Source organism: Falco punctatus, assembly GCF_963210335.1.
Source record: "Falco punctatus genome assembly, contig: scaffold_46, whole genome shotgun sequence".
NCBI classification, from domain to species: Eukaryota; Metazoa; Chordata; class Aves; order Falconiformes; family Falconidae; genus Falco; species Falco punctatus.
Genome location: NW_027660143.1, coordinates 186687 through 207920, shown reverse-complemented (window position 1 = coordinate 207920; position 21234 = coordinate 186687). Strand labels below are relative to the sequence as shown.

The 21234-nt window shown below is 42.5% G+C and overlaps 1 protein-coding gene across 1 annotated transcript; it reads left to right on the top strand.

Annotated features, from left to right (window-relative positions):
* The first annotated feature begins 10551 nt into the window (after positions 1-10551).
* On the top strand, positions 10552-20987 carry LOC308057826 (ankyrin repeat domain-containing protein 26-like). The gene is made up of 6 exons (XM_080411863.1): positions 10552-10598; positions 10715-10801; positions 11278-11513; positions 12272-12503; positions 19054-19099; positions 20602-20987. Exons 3-6 carry the CDS (start codon positions 11278-11280, stop codon positions 20748-20750), a joined length of 663 nt encoding a protein of 220 aa, XP_080267989.1. The 5' UTR covers positions 10552-10598; positions 10715-10801; the 3' UTR covers positions 20751-20987.
* Positions 20988-21234: the final 247 nt, after the last annotated feature.

The following is a 21234-nucleotide window of genomic DNA, read 5'->3' as shown; positions in this document are numbered from 1 at the left end:
CTGGTAACTCCACCCAGTGCAAGTCAAACCAGAGCTTAGAGCATTTGTTTGCTTACCTGTTTGTTTGTTGGAAAGGTCAAGTTTGGGATTGCCCCTTTCCCCACACTCCTGAGCTAGACCCGGAGGCGTGAGGTTTCTCATCGCTGTTGACATCACGTCAGACAGGGGTGGCCAGCAGGCACCGTAGGCAGTTCAGCAAGGACAACTGCAGAGCCCTGGCCTGGGAGGGGAGATCTCCTTGTGGTGATCCCCGGTGGGACGGCGTGGCTGGGGAGCGGCCCAGGCAGAGAGCGAGCTCAGCAGGAGCCACCGTGAGCTGGCAGCTGGGGCGGCCCGCAGCGGCCTGGGCTGTATGGAGGGCAGCAGTGCCAGGGCACTGGGGGCAGTGAGTGCCCACCCCTCCGCAGGGCTTGCTGAGCTGTGTCTCGAGCCCGGGGCCCGGTGTTTGGCCGCCCAGCCCAGGAGATCTTGCCCAGTCCGTGTGAGGTCGGCAGGGAGATGCCGGGCTGGCCCGGGGGCAGGAGCACCAGCCCTGTGAGGGGAGGCTGCGGGAGCTGGGCCTGGGGGAGTTGGGCCTCCCAGCGTGGGGGAGGGGGGTACGAGGAAGACGAGGCCGGTCCCAGCTTGGCCTGGGTTTGACTTCAGCAGGTGTTCAAAATCCTCAAACATCTGTCAAGTATAAAGAAGTAGTATTTTCATTCTAAGTGAATTCTCCAAGCAGCGTTAAATTTATACTTTCAAAAGTTACACTTTTTGTGAAATTACACTAGAAACTACATGTAAAGCTTTCTCCTTGCAATATACGCCATTCAAATACAAATGTTTCTGTCAGTCTTTCAAGTAATTTTAGTGGTGGTTGATTCTTGTTTCGCAGCATTTCTAAAGCAGGCTTTCAATTGGCAGTTCTTCCCTTAGGTTGACACTTGATTTTTTTTAATTTTTTTTTTTTGTCCACTATTGTGAGTATATGGGAAAAAACAGTCAAAATAATGATCAAACACAAAGCTGCTTTCTTGTTTGGGTACCGTGGGCACACCATGGACCGTTTTTTACCATGTCAGTGCTCATTGCTGATTGTTTCGGTTGGTAAAGAAGCTGACCTTCCATAAGGCTTTCCTTGTAAGTCAGCTTCAAAATGAAATTGCTGTAGTTTCTCCCAGAGGTAGATCCAACTGAGGTTTGAAACTGTTTTTAATCGTATTCAGCTTAAACCCCATGCATTTCTGAATCTGGTTTTGAACACTGACATCCTTCTTGAGTAAACAGAAGCTGCTTGTTCTGCCTGTGGTCAGCAGTTGTTTTAGACTTACAGAAGGCTGCTGAAAAATTGTTGGGTCTGCCATAGGTAAGTGGCGTGCTGATTCACCAGTATTACTTCTGGTCACTGAATCCGTAATATGTAGGCAATGCTCAGTATACTAAGAAAATGTATACTAACCATAGTAAAAGTTTACGATGCTTTGATCTGATGAGACAACAAACTCCTTTTTCAACAAAATGGCTGTAATATGAAGATTTTTTTTTTTTAATTTTATTATTATAGTGTGCACACTGGTGTGTGTTTCCCTATACAAACTTACAAATAACGGATAAATCACTCAAAGTTTTTTTTCTCTATCTTGTACAACTGATACCATGCACAACGGAATGAAGTTAGAATTCTTTAAAAAGTTGAAAAGTACAGTAAAAATATGAACTCTGAAAACATTTAACATTTTTTATGGTTTGAGTTGTCTCTGCAAGTTCATCACGTGGAATATCTACTTTTATATCAGTGCTTTTGTTTCGCAAATACTCCGTTAAATCCCAGATGTTCTTTGAAACAACAAGAAGAAAAGAGGCTCAGAGTAGAAGTGCTGTGTGAGAAAATGAGAGAAGACCTCCGAAGGAAAGAAGATCAATATTGTAAAGAGATGGAGGAGAAACAGAAACGTGAGTTACACTCTAGGAATTTAGAAATGGAGTTAAGAACACTGAGAAAGCTCTTGAAACAGGTATATTAAATAATGAATTAAACTCTTTGTCTTATTTTCTGCTTCTTTTCAATTGTATTCCAGTATGCCTAGAGAAGGAGGCGCTTTGCTCACGGAAGAGGCGTTGGATAACAATTGTCAGATTTTGAGAACAGTAGAGTACAGTTGGTTCACAATTGGGCTGTTCTTTTTTTTTTTTTCTTTTTTCCTTTTTCAAAATTGAGGTTTCATTTGTATTTCAGGCAAAGCCTTACCTTTTTTTGAATTACTACAAAACATCCTGTATTTCGCCTTCTTAAATTTTCATAAGAAAATTTAAATTTATTTATTTATAGGTGGATTATCATAACGGTGGGGAATCAAAAATGTTTTCAAGTATGCAAGGGAGAATGGGAAGATGTATTGCTAGCTCTGTTTTTTCTTCAGATGCAAGCAGTTTTATTGTATTACTGTAGGTTGAAGAGGAACGTGATGAAACACAGAGACAGCTCTCTCAGGAAAAGAGGGCCAGAGCCCTTCAAGAAGGAATTTTGAACAACCACCTTGGGAGACAAATGGAACTAGAAGAAGAGACAAGAAGATCTATAGGAAAAAAATCAGAGGTAAGCAGATTTTTTTTTCTAATAAGTCAGATTTCACCATGTTTGTTTTAAAGTCATAATAAATCTTACATAACTTTTTCTGTTTCTTGATGGTTTATTTACTGTTTACCAGTGTAACTTATCTGGGTAAATACCTTCCTTGTTTTCTCTTATGTCTAAAAGTTCTGGAAAGCAGCATCACTCCTGTATGTACCTGAATTACTTGTGCAAGTAGGAAACTAATAGAAGACACTGTTTACACCGTTTCTTAACCTATCTGTTATTTTCCATTTCATAGACATTTTGTCATCACTTTTTAGGCTTTCTAGCAGTGAAACACCTAGCTACCTATGGCAAGGTTGACCAGGAAGAAAGTTGTTTGACAGTGTTTGTGTTTCCATTGTTTTTTTTTTTTTTTTAAATTAGTTATTCCCTTATTGAACTTACTTCAAGTATGCCTTTCTTTTTCACCTCCACATAACTAAAATTTTATGATCAAATATCAGCAATGAATTCAACTCTCTGTAAGAGTTAGAGTAACTGGAGGAGAAAAAGCAATCATAAACACTGTATTAAAAAAGATCTTGAAAAGAGTTTACTGAATTTCCTAAAGAATGTGCAGTGCCTGGAAGCCTTTTTGTTCTTGGCTGTGCTGCCCAGTAAATGTAGGGTGAATGTGTTTAAGTGGAAAAAAGTTATACATACAATAAAGAGGAAATATACAGGACTATTGCATTCCGGGGGTGATTGAGTTTTATAGCTAACTTCCAGTAACACAAAAGGATAAGTGTTCAGAAGACATTTGAGAAGGAAAATACCCTTTCTAGCCTTGTTTTTACCAGATCTGTAGCACAACTAATTCAACCTTAAAGGCAGTATTATAAAGGCATGCACATACAAGAAAGCGCTGTCATTTTAAAAGCTTTGGTTGCTGGTTTAAGGGGGGAAAAAAACGTAACTGTATATTTGGGATGTTCATTTAGGTTTTAAGGATATGTTGCACTTCCGTTGTGTACGTACGTTGTACATGTGCATGGGTTCACAGAGTAGCTTATTGCCTGAAACTTCATCTTTGAAGTCATGCTTTAGTACTAGAAATGTTAAAATGCAGTTTATTGCTGCAGGTTTTTTGTAGATTCATTTCCCAATTGGCTCTTTATTCATGTTCCCTGTCCTTCAGGAATCCAGCACTGACAGAGAACAGGATCTGTTGTACAAGAATCAGTTACTACAAGATGAGATTGCTATGCTAAGGCTAGAACTCACTCAAGTAAGACTTAGGCACCAGGAGGAAGAAGGAAAATATTTAAAGGAAAATGAGACCTTGAAAGAAAAAAATGAAGCTCTCAAAAAGGAACTTAAACTGAACAAGGAAGCATTAAGACAAACGTTTTTTCAGTTCAACGCGGAGCTGGACTTACTAAAGACAGAATCTGCAGTGCTGACTTCCAAACTTGAGCAGACAAACAAAAGCAAAGACAGACTAGAGACAGAAATTGAATCATTTCGTTCCTCCCTGAACGCTGCAGTTCAAGAACTTGAACTTCATTTGTCATCAAAAAGCAATGCTGAACGAAGATTTCACAGAGAACGTGATGAATGCCTTTGCTTGCAAGTCGAGCTCCATCGTGACCTCTCTGACGTGCAAGAAACCAACAAGAGCTTGTCTCTGCAGCTGTGTAAAGCTAAAAGCAAAGCTAATAGGCTAGAAAATGAGCTTCACCAGTTGAAGCAAATGCTCAGAGAAAAAGCTTTGCTTTTAGAAATGGCAAAAAAGAATTAAGTCAAGGCCAGGGTCGGGCAAAGGAATGTGATCATGCTCGACAACTTGAGAAAGATCCAGTAAGCAAACTTGTAATAAAACAGGAGTCCTTGCAGGAGCGATTGGCCCAGCTCCAGAGTGAAAACCTTTTTACTCCATCAGCAATGGGAAGAGATGCAGAACAAGAGGATCATGAAAGAAAAAATGGTGGATTATGTGCAGCACTGTTTTAATGACATTTTCAGCAAACTTAGAGCTGATAGGGAAAAGCAAGTTTATCTAATAGAAGAGCGAAACAAGGATTTAAATGCCAAGTGCACTGATTTAAGGGAACAAGTCTTTAAATATGAGACTGACGTAGTAGAAAGACAGGTAAAGTATATGCGTAGAAAGAACAATTTAAAGTTTGTCCATTCTTGAAATTAGTTTGTTCCTACAATGTATCCGGTGTAAGTTATATGCATGGGACCAAAGAATACTGATTTGTTCTGGTTTGTTATGTTTCTCTCGGAATTGCGGAAAGTTTTGGCAACGGGGATATTAGTCCTCAGATCTAAGCAGAGAACAGAAAAAAGGTATCCAAGTCTAAGCTTTGATCAAGAAAGGTGATTCTTCTGTAGAACTTTTTTTCATCTCTTTTCCTTAGTCCATGTTATGCCCTATAGAATAGTCTTAAGTATTTGATGGTTTTGATGTAAGTATTGCACTGATGACATGAATGAGAGTGGTAGAAAAGGAGGAACCATCCAATACACGAGGGCTGAGAAATGAAGGTACAGAGAAGTGAAGTGGTTGGGGATAGATTTATATGAAGCTTCTATAGAGGGGAAAAAATAGGTTCTCTGTAAGCTGCTATCAAGATTGAAGAGTATTAGTAATGTCCAGCTGTTGATTTCTGTATGTGTTTTGAGGGTTCTGAGGGGCCTGCCTGTTCCTCAAAGTTCATGTCAGACGGTGACCTTAAGCTTTCTCTTTTATGATGTGTAGCCACATCCAGCAGTACTGTCAATCATTGTAAACTGTGACTTGCTTTGTATTCTTACTACCAAAAGAATGGGTTCCTTTTGAAGATCATGTGAGAGAGTGTGTGTGTGTATATGTATAAAGCTATATATATATATATATATATATATATGAGCTATGCAGATTTTTGTAAACCTAATCTATCAGTACTTCTAAAACGAGCTGAGTAAGAAGACTACAAGAGGATGTGATTCAACATACCCTTAAAGTGTATCTCAAAGGAGCTTTCAGATATTTGTATTCATTTAATTGTATTTGTATAGTGAAGAAACAGAAGAAAGAACAATCTAACACAAAGTCCTGCCTTCAGTCACCAGAGTAATATTTGCAGTCAAACTGTGGCTCTTAGATCACAACAGATTTCTTTGGGTTTTGTTAGGAAAAAAATACCTGATGGCAGTGTGTTCCTGTGTATTGTTCAAGGAAGAACAATACCTGAGCCTATTTTATGTGTTAATCCTCGTGAACAGCTGCTGATAGTCAAAGGTTCTCAGCTGAGAAAGATGACGAGAGGTCATCATCCATGCAGATGCCTGCTGGTGGCAGGCAAAATTGCATACTTTTGGGTTCAATCTAGACAGGTCTAATTGTATAATAAAATAAGTTAAAGGTGTATTTCATGTTCTTAGAACTTTCTTCATGCTCATTTAACTGTTTTGTTAGGGCATGTTTGGACAACTGCAGCAGGAGCTTGCTGATGCACCTAAAAAGCAATCTATGCCAGCAGCTTCACTTGAAGTTACTACACGCTACCACAGTGACCTGGAGAGAGACAAGCTGCGCTTGCAAAAGGAGTTGGAAAGAAAGTTGAAAACTAAGGTACTTAATGTCCGTAACTATATGAATAAATCTGAGTGTAGCTGTTGAAAGTAGGAGCGAATGTTGTCCTTTTGCACCACCTTTTGCAGTGTTCTTACAAATACTGAAGTATAGAGGGAACCAGAGGAGCTTTGCAGGAAAGCTGTAGGGTGATTTTGTGTGTGTTGTGTGCATGTCATCTTATGCCCCAAAGTTGCAACCTCATCCTGTCGCTTCTAGAGTATTCCTTCTTCCTACCAGCTCCAGCTGCTGTTCTTGGTTATGGTTCCTAAGGTGTGTTTTACACTCCACATCAACCTTGGCCATAGGTCTTGGATGGGTGGAGGAGAGCTTAGGCCTGTTTCTGTGTGAGTTACTGCATTCTCCTGCGCTCTTGTCTTTTCCGGCCACCTTACTTTTTCTTCTGCCGCTGTTGCCTTCACAGACGCAGAAGCAGAACATGCTGGCTCTGACATCCAAGGACTTGCACAGCAGGTGGGAGGAGCACTTGAAGTCAAGATCCCACCTTGAAGAGCGCGTTGCTCAGCTGAACGAGGGGAAGGCTGAACTGTTGCAACAGGTGAGCCCAGAAAATTCTCCAGGCACCGGGCCAATACCCAGGAGAACCACATGCACCTTCTGGTCAGGTTCTTACATATCATTGCTTTCTGTTATCCCTGCCATTCAGGCTGCGAGTACCTTATCGTTTGGGGGTCACGGAGGAAGCAAATAAAAGCTAGATGGGTATCTTTGTGTAAGTTCTGGAGTGGCTCTGTTGGGAAGAGTTCCCAGTGTGGTTTGCTGTCAGTTGCGCACATCGAGCAAGGCCACAGTTCCCAGTTCTTCCTTGGATTTTGTGTGGTCATCTTCTGACCCCTTGGTTTCTAGGCAGGTTTAAAATGCTTGATGTTTCCAGTGCGTGTATGGAGGAGCTGCTGTATGTTTTCAGCGTAGCGGGAGCTTAAAAGCCTTGCAGAGAAACATACTGAAGGAATGCTGGGTAAATGAACGAGTGCTTGGGAAACAAGCAGCGCCTGCCAGTTGCCAAGGGGCGGCCTTCCCCTTTTCTCCTTTTCTGTAGAGGGAAAATGGAAGTACAAAGTCAAAACAGCTGCCAACTCTCCTCTGGTGTGGCTGAGAAAACACCAAGAGGAGGAAAACCAGCATGTGGCTAAGTAAATGCCCACACAGAAGAGGTGGAGGTAATGGCCGAGGGGAATAAAATGTTGAAGAACTCCAAAAGATCAGATTCCTCCACAAGCCCCTGCCTGCTGGTTGGTGGAAGATCCCATGAAAGCTTTGGATGGATCGATGTTCTCCCATGAAGTGCATACCTACGTAATCCCTACTGTGAGCAGAGGCACTGCCAAAAGTGTTCTCCAGCATCTTTTCCACCTGTTATGTCTAGAAGAGGATGGCCTTTGCTTCAGGCGAGGGCATCTGTTTCTGTAGTTACATATTGGTCTATTTGATGTGAAACCTGAAGGGATGGATGGAATAGCCTCGGGAATTCCGTCCCATGGCATTCTGTGGAACGTGGCTAACGGATAGAGACGTCCGGCAGCTTCTCTGTGGAGAGCGCTAGATGCACAGACTGTACGTAGGTATTTTTCCTGTGCTCTGTGTGTGTGATACATCTTTCTTTTCTCTTTTGAAAGTGCGAGAGTGAAAGAAAGGAAGTGAAGAAGCTGCTAGAGTTGAAACGCCCAGTTGAACTACGTCTGGCCCAAGAAATGAAAAGAAACCTCGATCTGCAGAAAGGTGTAAGAGGTACGGCTTTTTAGCGTGGTGAAGAGGTATCCCTGCGTAGGAGTCATGTTTTATTAAACTTTAGTGTAAAAATAGGTGTACCTAACTGTGAGCAGATGCCAGCCTCGTGTTAGTTCTTGCAAGGTACTTCTGTACACCAGCCCCTAGTTTTCAATAGCTGCCAAAACAACTGCAGATGCCGGTTGCCCTGCAGTTCTCCTGGGAAAAAGGGAGTCTTTCATTCCTCTTTTCAGGTGAAATCTGGACTCTCCAAGTGTATGTGGCACAGGAATACTGTTTTTTCCTGGTAATTCCTGGTGTGTCAAGTACATTAAAGATAAAGCAAGCTGTGTCTGTGCTGTTTACATGAGAGTCTGTGAAAAAGTCCAGTTTTGTTCCTTTTTGCTTCATTGTTTTCATGACTAGTTTGCTGTGCAGGTTGAAGAGGCTGCTGAGCAGAGCTACGAAGGAACTAAGGGTGTATGAGGCGAGAGGGGGACTGTCCCAGCTGAATTTGCAGGGAGAAGCGAAGAACAGGTATTCTGAAATGGTCAATGAAATTGGCAGATTAAGAACAAAGGTGAGCTTTATTTTTTTTGGGTTATTGTGGTGGTTTTTCTTTTGTAACCTTTGTTCGTTCTTTATACTTCTTTTCATGTTGTTGATTTTGACTACTTTTTTCTTGGCTGTATTTCTGAAATTATTTGGCTGGTTTTTGATGTTCCTTCTATGGTCACAGTAGTAGGCGACTGTAATACTGATGTAGCTCTTAGGGGTAAAGATGGAAGTGTTACGTACACAGCAGTATCTGCGAGGGCACATCAGGGGTAGGCTGTCCTGCAGAGGAAGGGCAAAGCAAGAGCCACAGCAAGGCTGGCAGGGTCTGTGACCACACAGGCCAGGGATCAGCCCCACAGGCCCTCACCAAGAAGAGCAGAAGAGTTCTGGGGACAGTTCTGGGGACAGTAAGCAGAGTCCTCCAAGAGTGCAGATCACCGGGCTGGTCCATAGGGATGGGCAGGTCTGCAGTCCTACTGGGACGTCACGTCCATGGGTGAGGGCCAGGGCTGAGAGCAGTGAAGGCCCAGCACAGGCCTGGCTGCAGCTTGAGGCCGTGGCAGCATCGTCGGGCTCCGACGGATGCATTCCCTCTCGGAAGAGAGGGGAGTAACGCCACCATCACTCGGAACAACTCTGTGCAGTTGGCCTTGCCCAAGGTCACCCCCTGAAGCCTGTCTCGGGCACGAGTTGAGCAGGAGGCAGGTGGGGGTTTGCTTTTCGGAATGGTGTCTTTGCTTCCCAGGGCACGATGCAGTGTGAGGTGATGCGGAAAAAACCCTGTAACTTGTTGCTTACTAGTAGCTGACTCAGTCCGTCTTTCCCTTGTCATGGAGACCCACAAATGCTTTTGAGGTTGCTCTGGCTGTTCGGTAGCATGGAACCTTTTAGCTGCTTCTCCGCTCATTACTGAGATAGCTGTGTTTCAAAGTTATGCTCCTTTTTAGAAGATATTATTGTAGAACGAGTCAACTGCCTTGAGAGTGGCTCACTTGTAGTTCACAGGTTAGCAGCATATTTTTGTTCCTGTTGGAAGAGTTATTTTGAATGACAGGGAATGGAATTACGTTTGGGCAATTTTAAATAAGTGTAAAGTTTCTACGTATTTTAGAGACTTTCAAGTGTTGACTCTGGTGGTTTCCCCCTCTTTTTTAAAAATAAAAGATGATGGGATATCATGTTTTATGGTTAATAGGTATAGACGATGGATGTTTCTGGAGGGGGAAAGAAGGGGATAGAAGCTGTAGTTGACCATTGGGACCTATGGGAACTCTGATATTTCCTGGAAATCTTTTGAAAACAAACCGTAGCTTTGACCTAAAGAGACTGTCTTCTGCCACCACTGCTGCAAAAGTGGTGTTCTGAACTACTACTTCCAGATCTATTAGCGTAATGGAAGGAAAGGGTATCTGTTTCTTGCCTTGTCAGTTCTGTGACGAAGCTTTGACCGTGTGACAGCATGTGACAGTTCCTCTGAAGCATGATACATGGGTTTTTTTCTGATGAAACCAGAATGTGGCTGTGATGTAACTGGGTATGGGTGTGTTTGATTTCCTATGATCGTATGAACATCTCGCAGAAGAATAGCCCTAGTGCTTTTCAGCCTAGCCCTGCGGGTGTAATGCTGCTGGTTTGGTACCTCTTGGTCTGTGACCCACTGCAGAACTGAGGAAGGATGGGAACCTGAGGAATGCTGTCAGAAATGATGTGAAAGCTGTTCTTGTTTTAAAAGAAGAGCCTGGTTTCACTTTTGTTTTAACACTGAATTAGCAGATGATAAATAGTCTTGATGGCCAACTCCTTTACCAATTTTCACAGATTTGACTAATTTTAGATCCCTCTGAGTTCCCTGTTTTTTTCCCCTTTCCTGTCTACAGGTTGATGAACTTTCCCAGCAGCTGGAGATAGAGTCTAAAAAAGGCATGCAGCTAGAAGCACAAAATCATGATTTGCGAGAGTTGTCCACCATGCGTGGGAGCCATGAAAAACTGGAAAAGAGCAAAAGCCAGCTGAAAGAAGAGGTGGCTAATCTCAGACACCATATGGAGACTAACACGGTGGATCGCAGCCAAATAGAACAATACAAAAGAGGTGGAAGAGTGAGCTGAACAAGAAATAAGACAAAAACTGCAAGAAGTCAATCTGATTTTGCAGGTAAGTTAATTTCTTATGTGTGTCTGTTATAGACTTCTGTTTTGGTTGTCATTTTATAGGGGCAGGGGGTGGTGCCTGATTCCATGTGTTACGCTGTACTTCTGTTTTTCCTGAAGGGCAGTGGGAGAAGGGAATATGGTTGGGCAAGATGCTTTCATGTGCGTGCAGTGTGCCTGCAGGCCCTGAATCAAAAACTTGCCAAGGTAGATTTTCATTTTGCAGTTGTTGGAGGGGTATCACTGTCCACTGGTCTGTTCTCATTGTTTATCCTTGAATGGGTATTGCAACTTAGAGTTGTCACAGCCAGGCATACACATCTTCCTTAGTCATTGCACAAGGGTCAACGCTCAGAAAAGAAGTCACCAAAGCTGCAGGGTGGGGGCTGGGGGTGCGGCATCTCCATAATTTCTTTGAGGAATGCTATGCCCTGTCCTACAGAGATAGCGTTCTTCCTTCAGTAGCTTTGATGAGTAATAGTGCTAAGATGGGGGTTCTTTCTGAATGAAAAGAATCATTTGGTGTGGTAGTTCCAGGGTTCTGCCCTGGTCGCTGATGGCAGTGAGGAGGCACAGTTGCCTCGCTGAATAGAGCTGGGCCCTTGAAATTGGGTGCACGCAATTGACTGGCGAGGAGAGTTCTCTTTTTCTTTGCGGTGGTTGAAAGTGTGTGTCTACTTCAGATGCAGGCAGCCTCCCAGGACAGATTAGAACAAATCAGAGCCAGTCGTCATGCTTTGCTGACAAACCAGCTAGAACACAGAATTGGAGACCTCGAACGTGAATTGGACAGGATAAAAAATACCCAACGAGACAGTATTTTTCAAAAAGAATCCGCACAGGCAGAAGCGGAAAAGTACAAAGACCTGTATCTGGAGGAAGTTAAAAATGGAAGATGCCTAGGAAATAAACTGGAAGGGTAAGTCCATGCATTTTTGGGGTGATAATAAGATACTACTTCTTCCTCAAGCAGTTTTCTTCGTTAAATACCTTTTCTACATCTGGTCAGCATTATGCGTAAGATAGCATATTTGTGATGAAAGTACCTTAAGGCTCCCCCCTGTTCATTGGAACTATCTTCATTTCTCTTCAGTGTTCCAGCAGTAACACCACCGATCATGGGCGTTAATAGGATATTTTTGAAGTTGAGTTTGTTTTAACAGGCAGCCTTTTTGCCAGTCTCTAATCTCCTCTTCTTACTCTAAGTATGGCAGAAAAGATAATGTCATGTCCTTTACTGCTTGAATAAGGATAGGCCCTTCAGAGAACGGCATTTGATGCTATGAAGAAGAACAACAAAAATCTTTTGGCTTCCATTTTAGCCGCATGTCATAGGTTTCAGCTTTCTTTGGGAAAGGAAGGGTAGCCCAGAGTTCTTATGCAGGTGATGTACCTTTCAGGAAGAGCTATGTAAACACACGGTGTGCACAGACTGCTTTGAGGCCTTAATGCTGAGAAGTCCAAAGTATTGGTTAACTCTTGCTGCTTCTTGCAGGTAGTGTGGCTACCTAGAAATAGGCTCTTCAAAAAACCTCAGATCAAATTATGGACGGTTTTTTTGGACTCTCTTAATCCCTTCCACTTTCAGAAGTCAAATAATAGTCAAAGACCTGGAGGGTAACTTTGCGGAGGTGTTATTACCAAAGATAATTCTTTGTATGCTTCTGAATGTTTCAGAGCTAATGAGAGACGAGCAGAAGCCAACGCTAAGCTCCTTCAGGAGTGCCATAGAAGCAAACCTTTAATAGCAAGCAGCGCTGTCAGTGGTCCAGTTCTGTATTCAACTGAACTGGGACATATTAGCAACAATCTGGCACTGAATAGAAGTCTAAATCTAGGAGGAAGCTTCCTAACCCCAACCGTGAATACGTTACCATCAAGAAACAGAGTTGAAGCCTATGTGGCTAAGGTAAGCGTTTTTAAATACTGTTCTCAACTAGTGTTGAAGAGTATCTGTAAGCAAGGTTGTGCTTTTCAGTCTAAAGTTAGAATCCATTTCTAGTTCCAAACCATATGCTCTAATACGCTAAACCAAATTGCTCATCAAAACAGTACACAACTAGGTGGTAGAAACGAAGACTTCTGGTCATCAGGGTTATACAAATCTCCAGAAGTGCTCAAAGACCAAAAAATACTGAGTTCTAAACGATGAACTGCGTAACAGTTTTGGGTTTTTTTGCAAGTTCTCTTTTGCAAGAGAAACTGTGATGAAGAATACTGTGGCATAGGAAGCTCCCAAATAAGCTCTTCAGTAAAATTTAATGCGGATGCCCCATCCCTGGCAGTGCTCAAGGCCAGGCTGGGTGGGGCTTGGAGCAACCCGGTCTAGTGGAAGGTGTCCCTGCCCATGGCAGGGGGCTTGGAACTGGATGATCTTTAAGGTCCCTTCCAACCCAAGCCATTCTGTGGATGACCTTTTTTAAAACAGCTAACTTTATGATGAGTGCAAAATCCCATCAGACATCTTTGTTTGAGACACCTTTTCCTCCTTCACTGATGTTCATGCTAGCAGTTTCTTCACCAGAACTTGTTTTAGTACAATACCAACAAAGGGATGCTTCAAAACTAGGATGGTATGAACAGGACATGTAACTTCTCACTTGAGTGCGGGACGTATGCTGTGCATAGGAGGCATTTGATTTTGTGGGTCCTGCTATGTGGTGTTATATGTAACTGCTCCTCAGGAAGTCTACAGAGCTTTCTAATTTGGTAAAAAGCTGCAACCTCTGCGTACCTCTGGTCAAAATATGCCCTGTAATTAGCAGTCAGCATGATAGCACATCCCTCACAGAATGGTAAACGTGATATCATGAGAGTTGGAAACAGATGTCAGTCGTTGTTATCCGTTTCCCACCTAGCATAGGACTGAGGCATGGGCAAGCTTGCCTGTTCAGTCAGTGTCTGTCCCTCGCATATTCTGTTGTTGAATGAATGTGAGAAGCATTCGGTCACTTTTAAGCCTTACCCTGGTTCAGTGGTCCCACCTACACTGGAAAGAATCCATTTAAAATAACGTGTCTACATACTGCACCTGGTTTAAGAAAAAGAAAAAACCAAACCAAACAACAAAACAAAAATAGACAAAGCAGTGTGTAGGTAATGCGTAGCAGCGGCAGTTAAGAGATGAACTTTTCTGTATCATTGTGAATGTGTTTTTTGTGTCAGAGGGGCGGACAAAACACTACCTAAAGAACGTGGGAGGCAATTAGTACTGTACCACCTGCAGGGATTATTCTGCACGCAAGCAGCAGAAAGGAGGCGAAATTCAGGGATCCACTGCAAAGCTGAAGTAAGGAGAAAGCCAGGACAAGGGAACAAGAGGGACAGGGAGCAGGGAGCACGTGAGGGCAGGGAAAAAAGAGAGAGAGATGGGAGCGAGATGTTACAAGAAGAAAAAGGCAAAGGAGGAAACCATCCCACTTCTAGGAAAAAAGCTGTCCTAGTTTAAAAGAAAAGGGTTTAACAGTTGTGGTTTCTTTTTTTGAAGAAGAAACAGGAAAAAAAGAATAACCTCCCTGTTACTAAATCCAGCTGCACATCTCTTTATGATATTTCTTCCTGTAATCACCAGTTAGGGAACAACTGAGACTAGTTGTAGTGGCACTGCTTGTAGCCTCAAGTCACCTGACGTTCAGTGTATTCAGGGAAGTCTTAAAACCTGATCTTCTCTGGAGTCCTTCAGAAGAAAGGAACTGAGTTCTCAGAGGTGCAGTAGTTGCTGGAGGACTAGGTGAGTATTTCACTTAGAACTGCGGGCTTAATTGTTCTCAGTCGGGTGCAGTATGTCATGTGCATAACATGCATCTGAGAAAAGAGGATTGAATTGGAACGTAAGACTTTGAAGTCGGGAAGTAACAAAAGGGAAAAACTGCATGTATCCCTCTGCATACAATAATGGGTGGCAAATCTCAATCAGTTTCCAAATGCAAAATCACCAGATGCACAGTCTGTGCTGTCATTTCCGCAGGAGTCCCGTGCCATTCAGGAGGCAAGTTGGAGCATGAGGGAAGAAATCAGAGATTATAGTTTTAGTCTGTTTTGAAATGCTTTGCTGGTTGTGCTGCCTGGTATTCTGTCTGTTCACCAGACTGTTTCAAAACAGAAGAATTTCTCTGACTCTAAGCCTTTTCTTCACTGTTTACTTCAGTTATGCCTCAGTTTTGTTTTCCCACTAACCTGGTTCCTTTCTACAGAATTTGCCTTGCCTTTAAATTCAGGATGCGCAGTGCTGCCTTGGCTGGAGATGACAAATGCTTCTGCCACTGAAGCTCTAAATGACGGGGAGTTAAGAAGCTGAAATTGCAGTGTGCCTCAGGCAGTCCTTTGAGGCTTCTTTTTTTAGTCAAAGCTCTCTGCAGATTTGGTGTTCCTTGTAGTAGCTTCCTCAAGGTGAGAAAGGCTATTGGAAGTAGGGAACATGCCAGCCATTCTGAAGAGGAAGATGTTTGTGTAAATTTTGTTTGTGCAGAAGCTTTGAAATAGCTTCAGGGGCAAAGAGGTGAAAATAGTTCACACTGCTATTATTCAAAATGACGGTAATCATTGGTCCGGCAGCTGTTGGAAGAAAACCTGGTAAATGATGCTGACAAGAGGAAGAAGTGCTCCAGTAGCAAGTGGACACAGTTTCTCCTTTAGACTTAACGAAGGAATTTGGTGTTTAAAGGCTTGAAAGATTGCACCGTTTTCCTAAACATGAGGCATGACTATCAGTGATTACACATAGAGCCGTACATGTTGAAGATGGTCATGTCACAAGTTCAGCAAAAAAATGAGCGTGTTATTCTTAAAAAAGCATAAAGAAATGTGTTCCATTACAGTATAGCCCCTTCCCCTTTATCAAATATATACGCTACAGAAATGAATAACCTTGAAGTGCAAAAGGATCTTTAAAAATACAAAAGAAGTTCATATTGGCACAAGCTTATTAACCAGTAGAATCCCAATCACATGCAATGTCTTTGGGGTTTTTTGGTGGTTTTTATTTGTATTAGAGCCTCAGTAATGTGGAATAAATTACAAGTACTTGACAAATTCTGTGCATGTAATTAGACAGTGACTGTAGCAACTAGCAATTCAGTTTTTCAGACCTGCTCCCTTAGTCCATAGACTAAGGCAAGGAATGTCTCCTGCAAGTGCTGCAAGGAGGTTTTGGGACTGGAGTCCTGTTGTTAGGTTTAACAAATGTCAAGCTTAAATCCTCAGAGCTGTGCCAAAGGCTGGTGAAAATGAACATGGGTGTCTTGACAGACAAGAACAGTGAACTCTGCAACCAGGGTGAATCAGTGGATAAATGAAACCAGTTTAATGTGGGAAGGGAAATGTCTGCTTCCTACTTCATCTTCCAATTTCTGTTCCATTTCTGATTTGGCTTTCTGCACTCTTGTAGCAGTCTTTGTTGTTAGCTTTTTTACTTGCTTCATTTACATGTAGGCCACGTTCTTGTTTCTCACTGAAGACCTGTGAACTTCAGGCCGTTTTTCTTTCTTCTTTAGCTCCTTCATCAAAAATCTGTCCATCTCTCTTCTCTGCAGCCAGATACATGGCAAGGTTTGCAGCCAGCATTGTTTAATGTTGGGATGGTATTTTATACTGGAAATGCTGTTTATGCTGTTAGGTTTTGATTAAAACTTACTGATGTATTCACATTTTCCTAACACTGCACATATTTTGAACTTTAGTTTGTCCAAGTGAAAGAATGACTGCTGCAGGGGACTTCTCTGCTTTATGTATTTGTAATGCAATGGCTTCTGTGGTAGTTAACCATCTGTGAGATGTAATGCAATGGCTTCTGTGGTAGTTAACCATCTGTGAGATGATAGTCTATGGATTTAATCTGTTATAATGGAACTTTGAGCTCTAGGAGTAGGCTGGTTTACCCTCCTTGCCACTTCTGATATACAAAAAGTTCTTGGTGGTCGCAGCAGTTGTGTCTAGGAACTCAACTTCAGAACAGTACGGTACTCCAGACTCGGAGCATCATCTCACGGAGTCTTACAGGATCCAGCTTACTCTGTGCTAAAGCAGCCTGTGTGGATAAGTAGTAAGTCAACACCACTTTCTGAAAAAGAACTGTTGAGAAGGTGCCTGCTGCAAATGAACACCTGGTGTGTTACCGCCTGAAGAGATGTGCAGTGAGGTGAGAAGTACCTGCTCAGGAGGTTTGGGACACTCAGCTGTGATGCCTTGCCCAGGGGTTTGGGGGGAAGGAGAAAAGTGGAGGCAAGTTAAGGTCCTCGGAGGTGTATTTTGCCTGGCTCTTCATTCATTCCCTTTTCAGAAATCAGTGTGTTGGCTTTATTTCCACCTATTTCTCTTCCCTCAGACATGGATGAGAATCACAAAGACATTGACGGAATGGATAAGAGGAAAACAAGACCTTTTTCTTCTCTTGATTGATTTGTACATGTTGCAGAGGGTCCTGTGGACCTTCTAGTCATTGTGAAGACTCAGGAAACCAGGGAAAGTGGTTTCTTCTAACACCTTTAACTACTACGACTTTGCTTGGGATTGGTCCTGGGTTTGGGCCGTATTTTGGTCTAGGCATTAGTTTTCCTGCTTTTTTCTGTTACCTGTGTCTCGTCTCAGGAGTTAGGGGATCCTTTCTCCCCGGAATTTTGCTTCTGCTTGTACCTGCTTGAAAACAATTCGAGATTTGGGGGGTCCTTTTCCATTGTTCATGCAGCTCTGTTGGCACAGAGTATTTCAATGAAGTATCACGGAGTGGTGCTTCTCCTGCAGGATCTGGTGAATGTGGTCCCAGCTTTCCCTGTGTTCCTGGAGAGAGAGCCCTTCCCTCCGCTTTGCTGGTTTACAGCCCCGCTCCTTTGACCCTTGCAGTTACTGCCTGTTACTGCTCCTCTTGTGAGGGTAAGCAGAGTGGTTTCCTTCCTGAAGCTCTTGCTCTCTGTGTCCTGTTGAGTACCCTGTGCAGTGTTTCCATTCTTCTTGTTGTTGTTATGCTGCTAGGTGGGTCTGCTCATTTCATAAAATAAATGCTCCTTCCCCCAGGAATTCAGTACTAAAATCAAGAGAGTTGCAGAATGAGTGAGGGGAAGGGGCCTCTAGAGATGGTCTAGTCCAGCATCACCCCTGCTCAAAGCAGGGTCAGCCACAGCAGGTTTTGTCACTGTTCTGTCAGCCAGGTGTTATACATCTCCAAGGATGGACACTCCACAACCTTTTCTGGCAACTTGTTCCAGTGTCTGTCCATGCTTACAATTTTTTTAAAAATAATAATTGTAAAAATCCTTGTGTTAAAATTTCCTCTATCTGGATTTGTGCCTATTCCTCTTGTTCTTTTGCTTGGCACTGCTGAGAAGAGTCTGGCTCCATCTTCTGTACTCCCCCCACCAGGTATTTATACACATAGATAAGGTCCCTCTGAGTTTTCCTGTTCTCCAGTAAAGAAACAAGTTGCAGCTCTCAGCCTCTCCATATAGCTCACGAGGTCCAAGCCCTGCAGCATCTTCATGGCCATCGTAGCCCTGGAAGCTGTATGATATCTGTTTGGAAATTCACTTCTGTGTGTCACAAATTTGATGGAAAAAATGTAGGAGTAGCAGGTATCATCAAATGTAAACAGCAGCATATAGCGCTTGGACTGTGACTCTTAAATTAAGAGATGTGATTCCTTCTTGTGAAGGCTTCTGAAGGCAGAATCATAAGTGAAAATAACTTAATTGGTAACAATACCCACTTTCTAGGGGAGAAGAGGCGTAAGTGCTCCTTTGTAGTGATCCAGGCTGATTCCAGCTACATAATAAACCCCACAGCACTCGCTGCGTAGAAGCTGTAGCTGTGGTTATCTTTTCTTAGTACACAGTTTGCAAGAAAAAATTGTGTGTGCTTTTATGTTTTTATAAATGCGTGTCGTGGTATTTGCAATAACAATAAAGAAGTTTTGGCATCATCTGTAGGAGCTCTTTCAATTTCCCATCTTAAGGTGGAGAAAAGAAGAATATTGGCGCACGCTTTTTTCTATACAAATGGTGTATGTCAATCCTGCAGCAGCTGCTGGTGCAGCTCTTCTCTCTGTGAAGTTGCAGAAGCCAGCCTCAACTGGCTGATTTGTCCCTGTGGGTGGCATTTGTACCTATCTCGGCATGTAGCTGACATTCTGTTTGTGTGTTTGATGATAAACTTCAGCCATACCTTCACTGCAATAACTGCGCTAGGCTTTCTTGCTTTCTTCCTGTGTATTTTGTTAAATGCCCAGTAATAATCCAGCTGGTGAGTTACAAATTGTTTTGTTAACGTTGCTGAGCAATGAGGCAGCTGCAGCCCGACTGACCAAAAGTTTCTCTTCAGCAGAAATCAAACCCCAAACCAAGATGTGTCTATTTGGAATTATATTTTTAGGTTTTCTCTCATTATGTGTGGATTTTAAGAATGTTTTAGAAGTTTAATATTAGAAAAACGTAACTGTTAAAATATTAACTGTATTTTCTGTATAATTCTAGGTATGGCAGGAACTAGATGAAAAAATCGCTAAAGAACTTAAACAAGGTAATGTGTCACTATGTTAGGGGCATTTTTAAGGAAAAAGAGAAGTGTTCCTACTCTTGAACATAATGGCTTGAAAGCTGTGAAGTTCCTGTGCTAAGCACAGGGAGGTTTTTCTGCTAGCTTTCCAATTTAGACTTGAATGTGAAAACTTCCAGCTTACCAAAAGATTGTGTAGAATGTTATGCAGTTGCCTGAAAAAGACAAGTGCAGAGAAAACTAACCCACTTCCTCTACACGGGTGCACTTGGCTTAAGCTGAAGTCACGTTTTTCTAGAGTGAATCCTTGAGCACAAACATCAAACATAAAAGAAGCCCTGAGAGAAGATGTTTATAGACTTCAGCCATCACTGCTTCTTCCATGTGCATCAGTTGCATTCCGCACTAAATCATACCGTGCACATTCTCTGCTGTTGGACCTTGGTTTTTTGCTATTTCTTATTCATTGCTTGTATTTGTAGCTTATGTTGCAGTCTTTTTTGAATAAGCAAGAAAAATATAATCAGTGATGAAAGATACCCTTTCTTTAGGAAAAAATGATTTAGTAGCACTTAGGCAAACATAAGATGAGTTGAATGCTTTTAACACATAGCATGAAACATGCTCTATAATATGAGGCCAGGTGTCGAAAGCGGAATTCCACCTGTTTCAGGGTAGTCGTTCCTCCAGAGTCACTGCTTTGCTTTGCAGTGACTGGTGCTATTTCAAAGCAGGTGGCCCCTGCGAGAATTTCCTTCTGTTCCTGCATGCTTTTAGTAATACAGAGAGTGTTCAGCTGTAGCTTCACAGCTCGTTCCCTGTGTCCGAATGGACACAAAGCTGTTGCATTTCATCCGTGTGCATTTTGAACCTGACTGTGCATCTGCTAGGTGTCATAGAGTGCGTTTGGTTTCAGGACCTTGTCTGAAAAATGTGGCTGGAGAAGAACAGTAAAGGTGGGCTTGCTGTCATTGAGTATGTGTTTTTGTGGAGGAAAGAGGGTTTTGCAAGGGTGAGTTACAAAGACGCCCCTCAAAGAAAGTGCCAGGCTAGGAGACTTGTCCTGGCCTGACTGCATTGCAAAGGTGTTTGCGTTTTCACCGGCGGATTCTTTTTAAGTTTGTCACAGAGAAGGCAGAAGCTGGTTTTTAGGAGTAGAGTTCCAATAAATCACTGCTTTGAACATTCAAGGAAAACAGATACTGGAGGTTCGAGAGATCTGCAGGGGGGCTTAGTTTAGCACTGGTGTAAGCAGGAGTCATTTGTGGATTCCCTGAAGATGTTCGCTGTGTAGCCTATAGAATTTCTTTCACTGGCTTTAGAAATACTGTTGACTGGTAAGCAAATGTGGAAAAAGATTGTTTCTTCCTTTGTGCGTAGCCCTTTGATTGTTACGATCCCTTGGAAGTTTTTAAATCTCTTTCTGGATTATAGTCTCTCCAGTTATCCATGATGTTTTCATAGTGACTGATTTGGCCCTGTCTAGTGTAAAAGCAACACTGGAATCTTGTTTCTCTTCTCCCTAGCCACTGCTGAACTTGAGGCTGGATCTGCTGGAGCTTTTCCCATGGTATTTTCCGATGGATCTTCAAGAAGTATCCACGTTGACCAGGATCCCCTTTGCAGGGCAGTACAGGAGTACCGTGATGTTTTAACCAAAAATTACCTGATTTGAACAAAATGCTGGGAAAAAAGCTCCGGAAAGGACTTTGTTTACATAGCGCGTCTATAGTTTCTCATCCCACAGTTCAGATGTGAAAATGTGTTTATTGCAGTCCGAATGTGAATTCTATTAAATGGATGTCAAGCACATTGCACTTGCCTGTTGGTTTATTGATGCATAGGTGTTTTATTTTGCACTCACCATAAGAAGCACACCTGTTTTTTTCTGACTAGCAGAATGGCTCACCTTGATTCTTGAGCGTGACGGAATTGTCAGAATGATTCTTATTAAGGTAGAAGCATTATTTTTTCTCCACTGATGTTCTGTGTTTTAACAAAAGCATTCCCTTGGTTCTGCTTAATCCTTTCACCCTATGTGTTGTTCATGTTTCCAGTGTTACTTTAATGCTTAGGACATCGTTTGATGTGATTTGAGCCTGCTGCTTCAGTCCAGATGCCGTGACTGTTTCTGCCGATAAAGTGAAATCTTTACCAGT

Excerpts from the sequence above, each read along its gene's own strand:
- LOC308057826 (XM_080411863.1), top strand. The coding sequence starts at position 11,278 with ATGCAGGCAGCCTCCCAGGACAGATTAGAACAAATCAGAGCCAGTCGT. Across the intron at positions 11,514-12,271 it reads CTAGGAAATAAACTGGAAGG|AGCTAATGAGAGACGAGCAG; the intron begins GTAAGTCCATGC and ends TGAATGTTTCAG. Across the intron at positions 19,100-20,601 it reads CGCTAAAGAACTTAAACAAG|CCACTGCTGAACTTGAGGCT; the intron begins GTAATGTGTCAC and ends TCTTCTCCCTAG.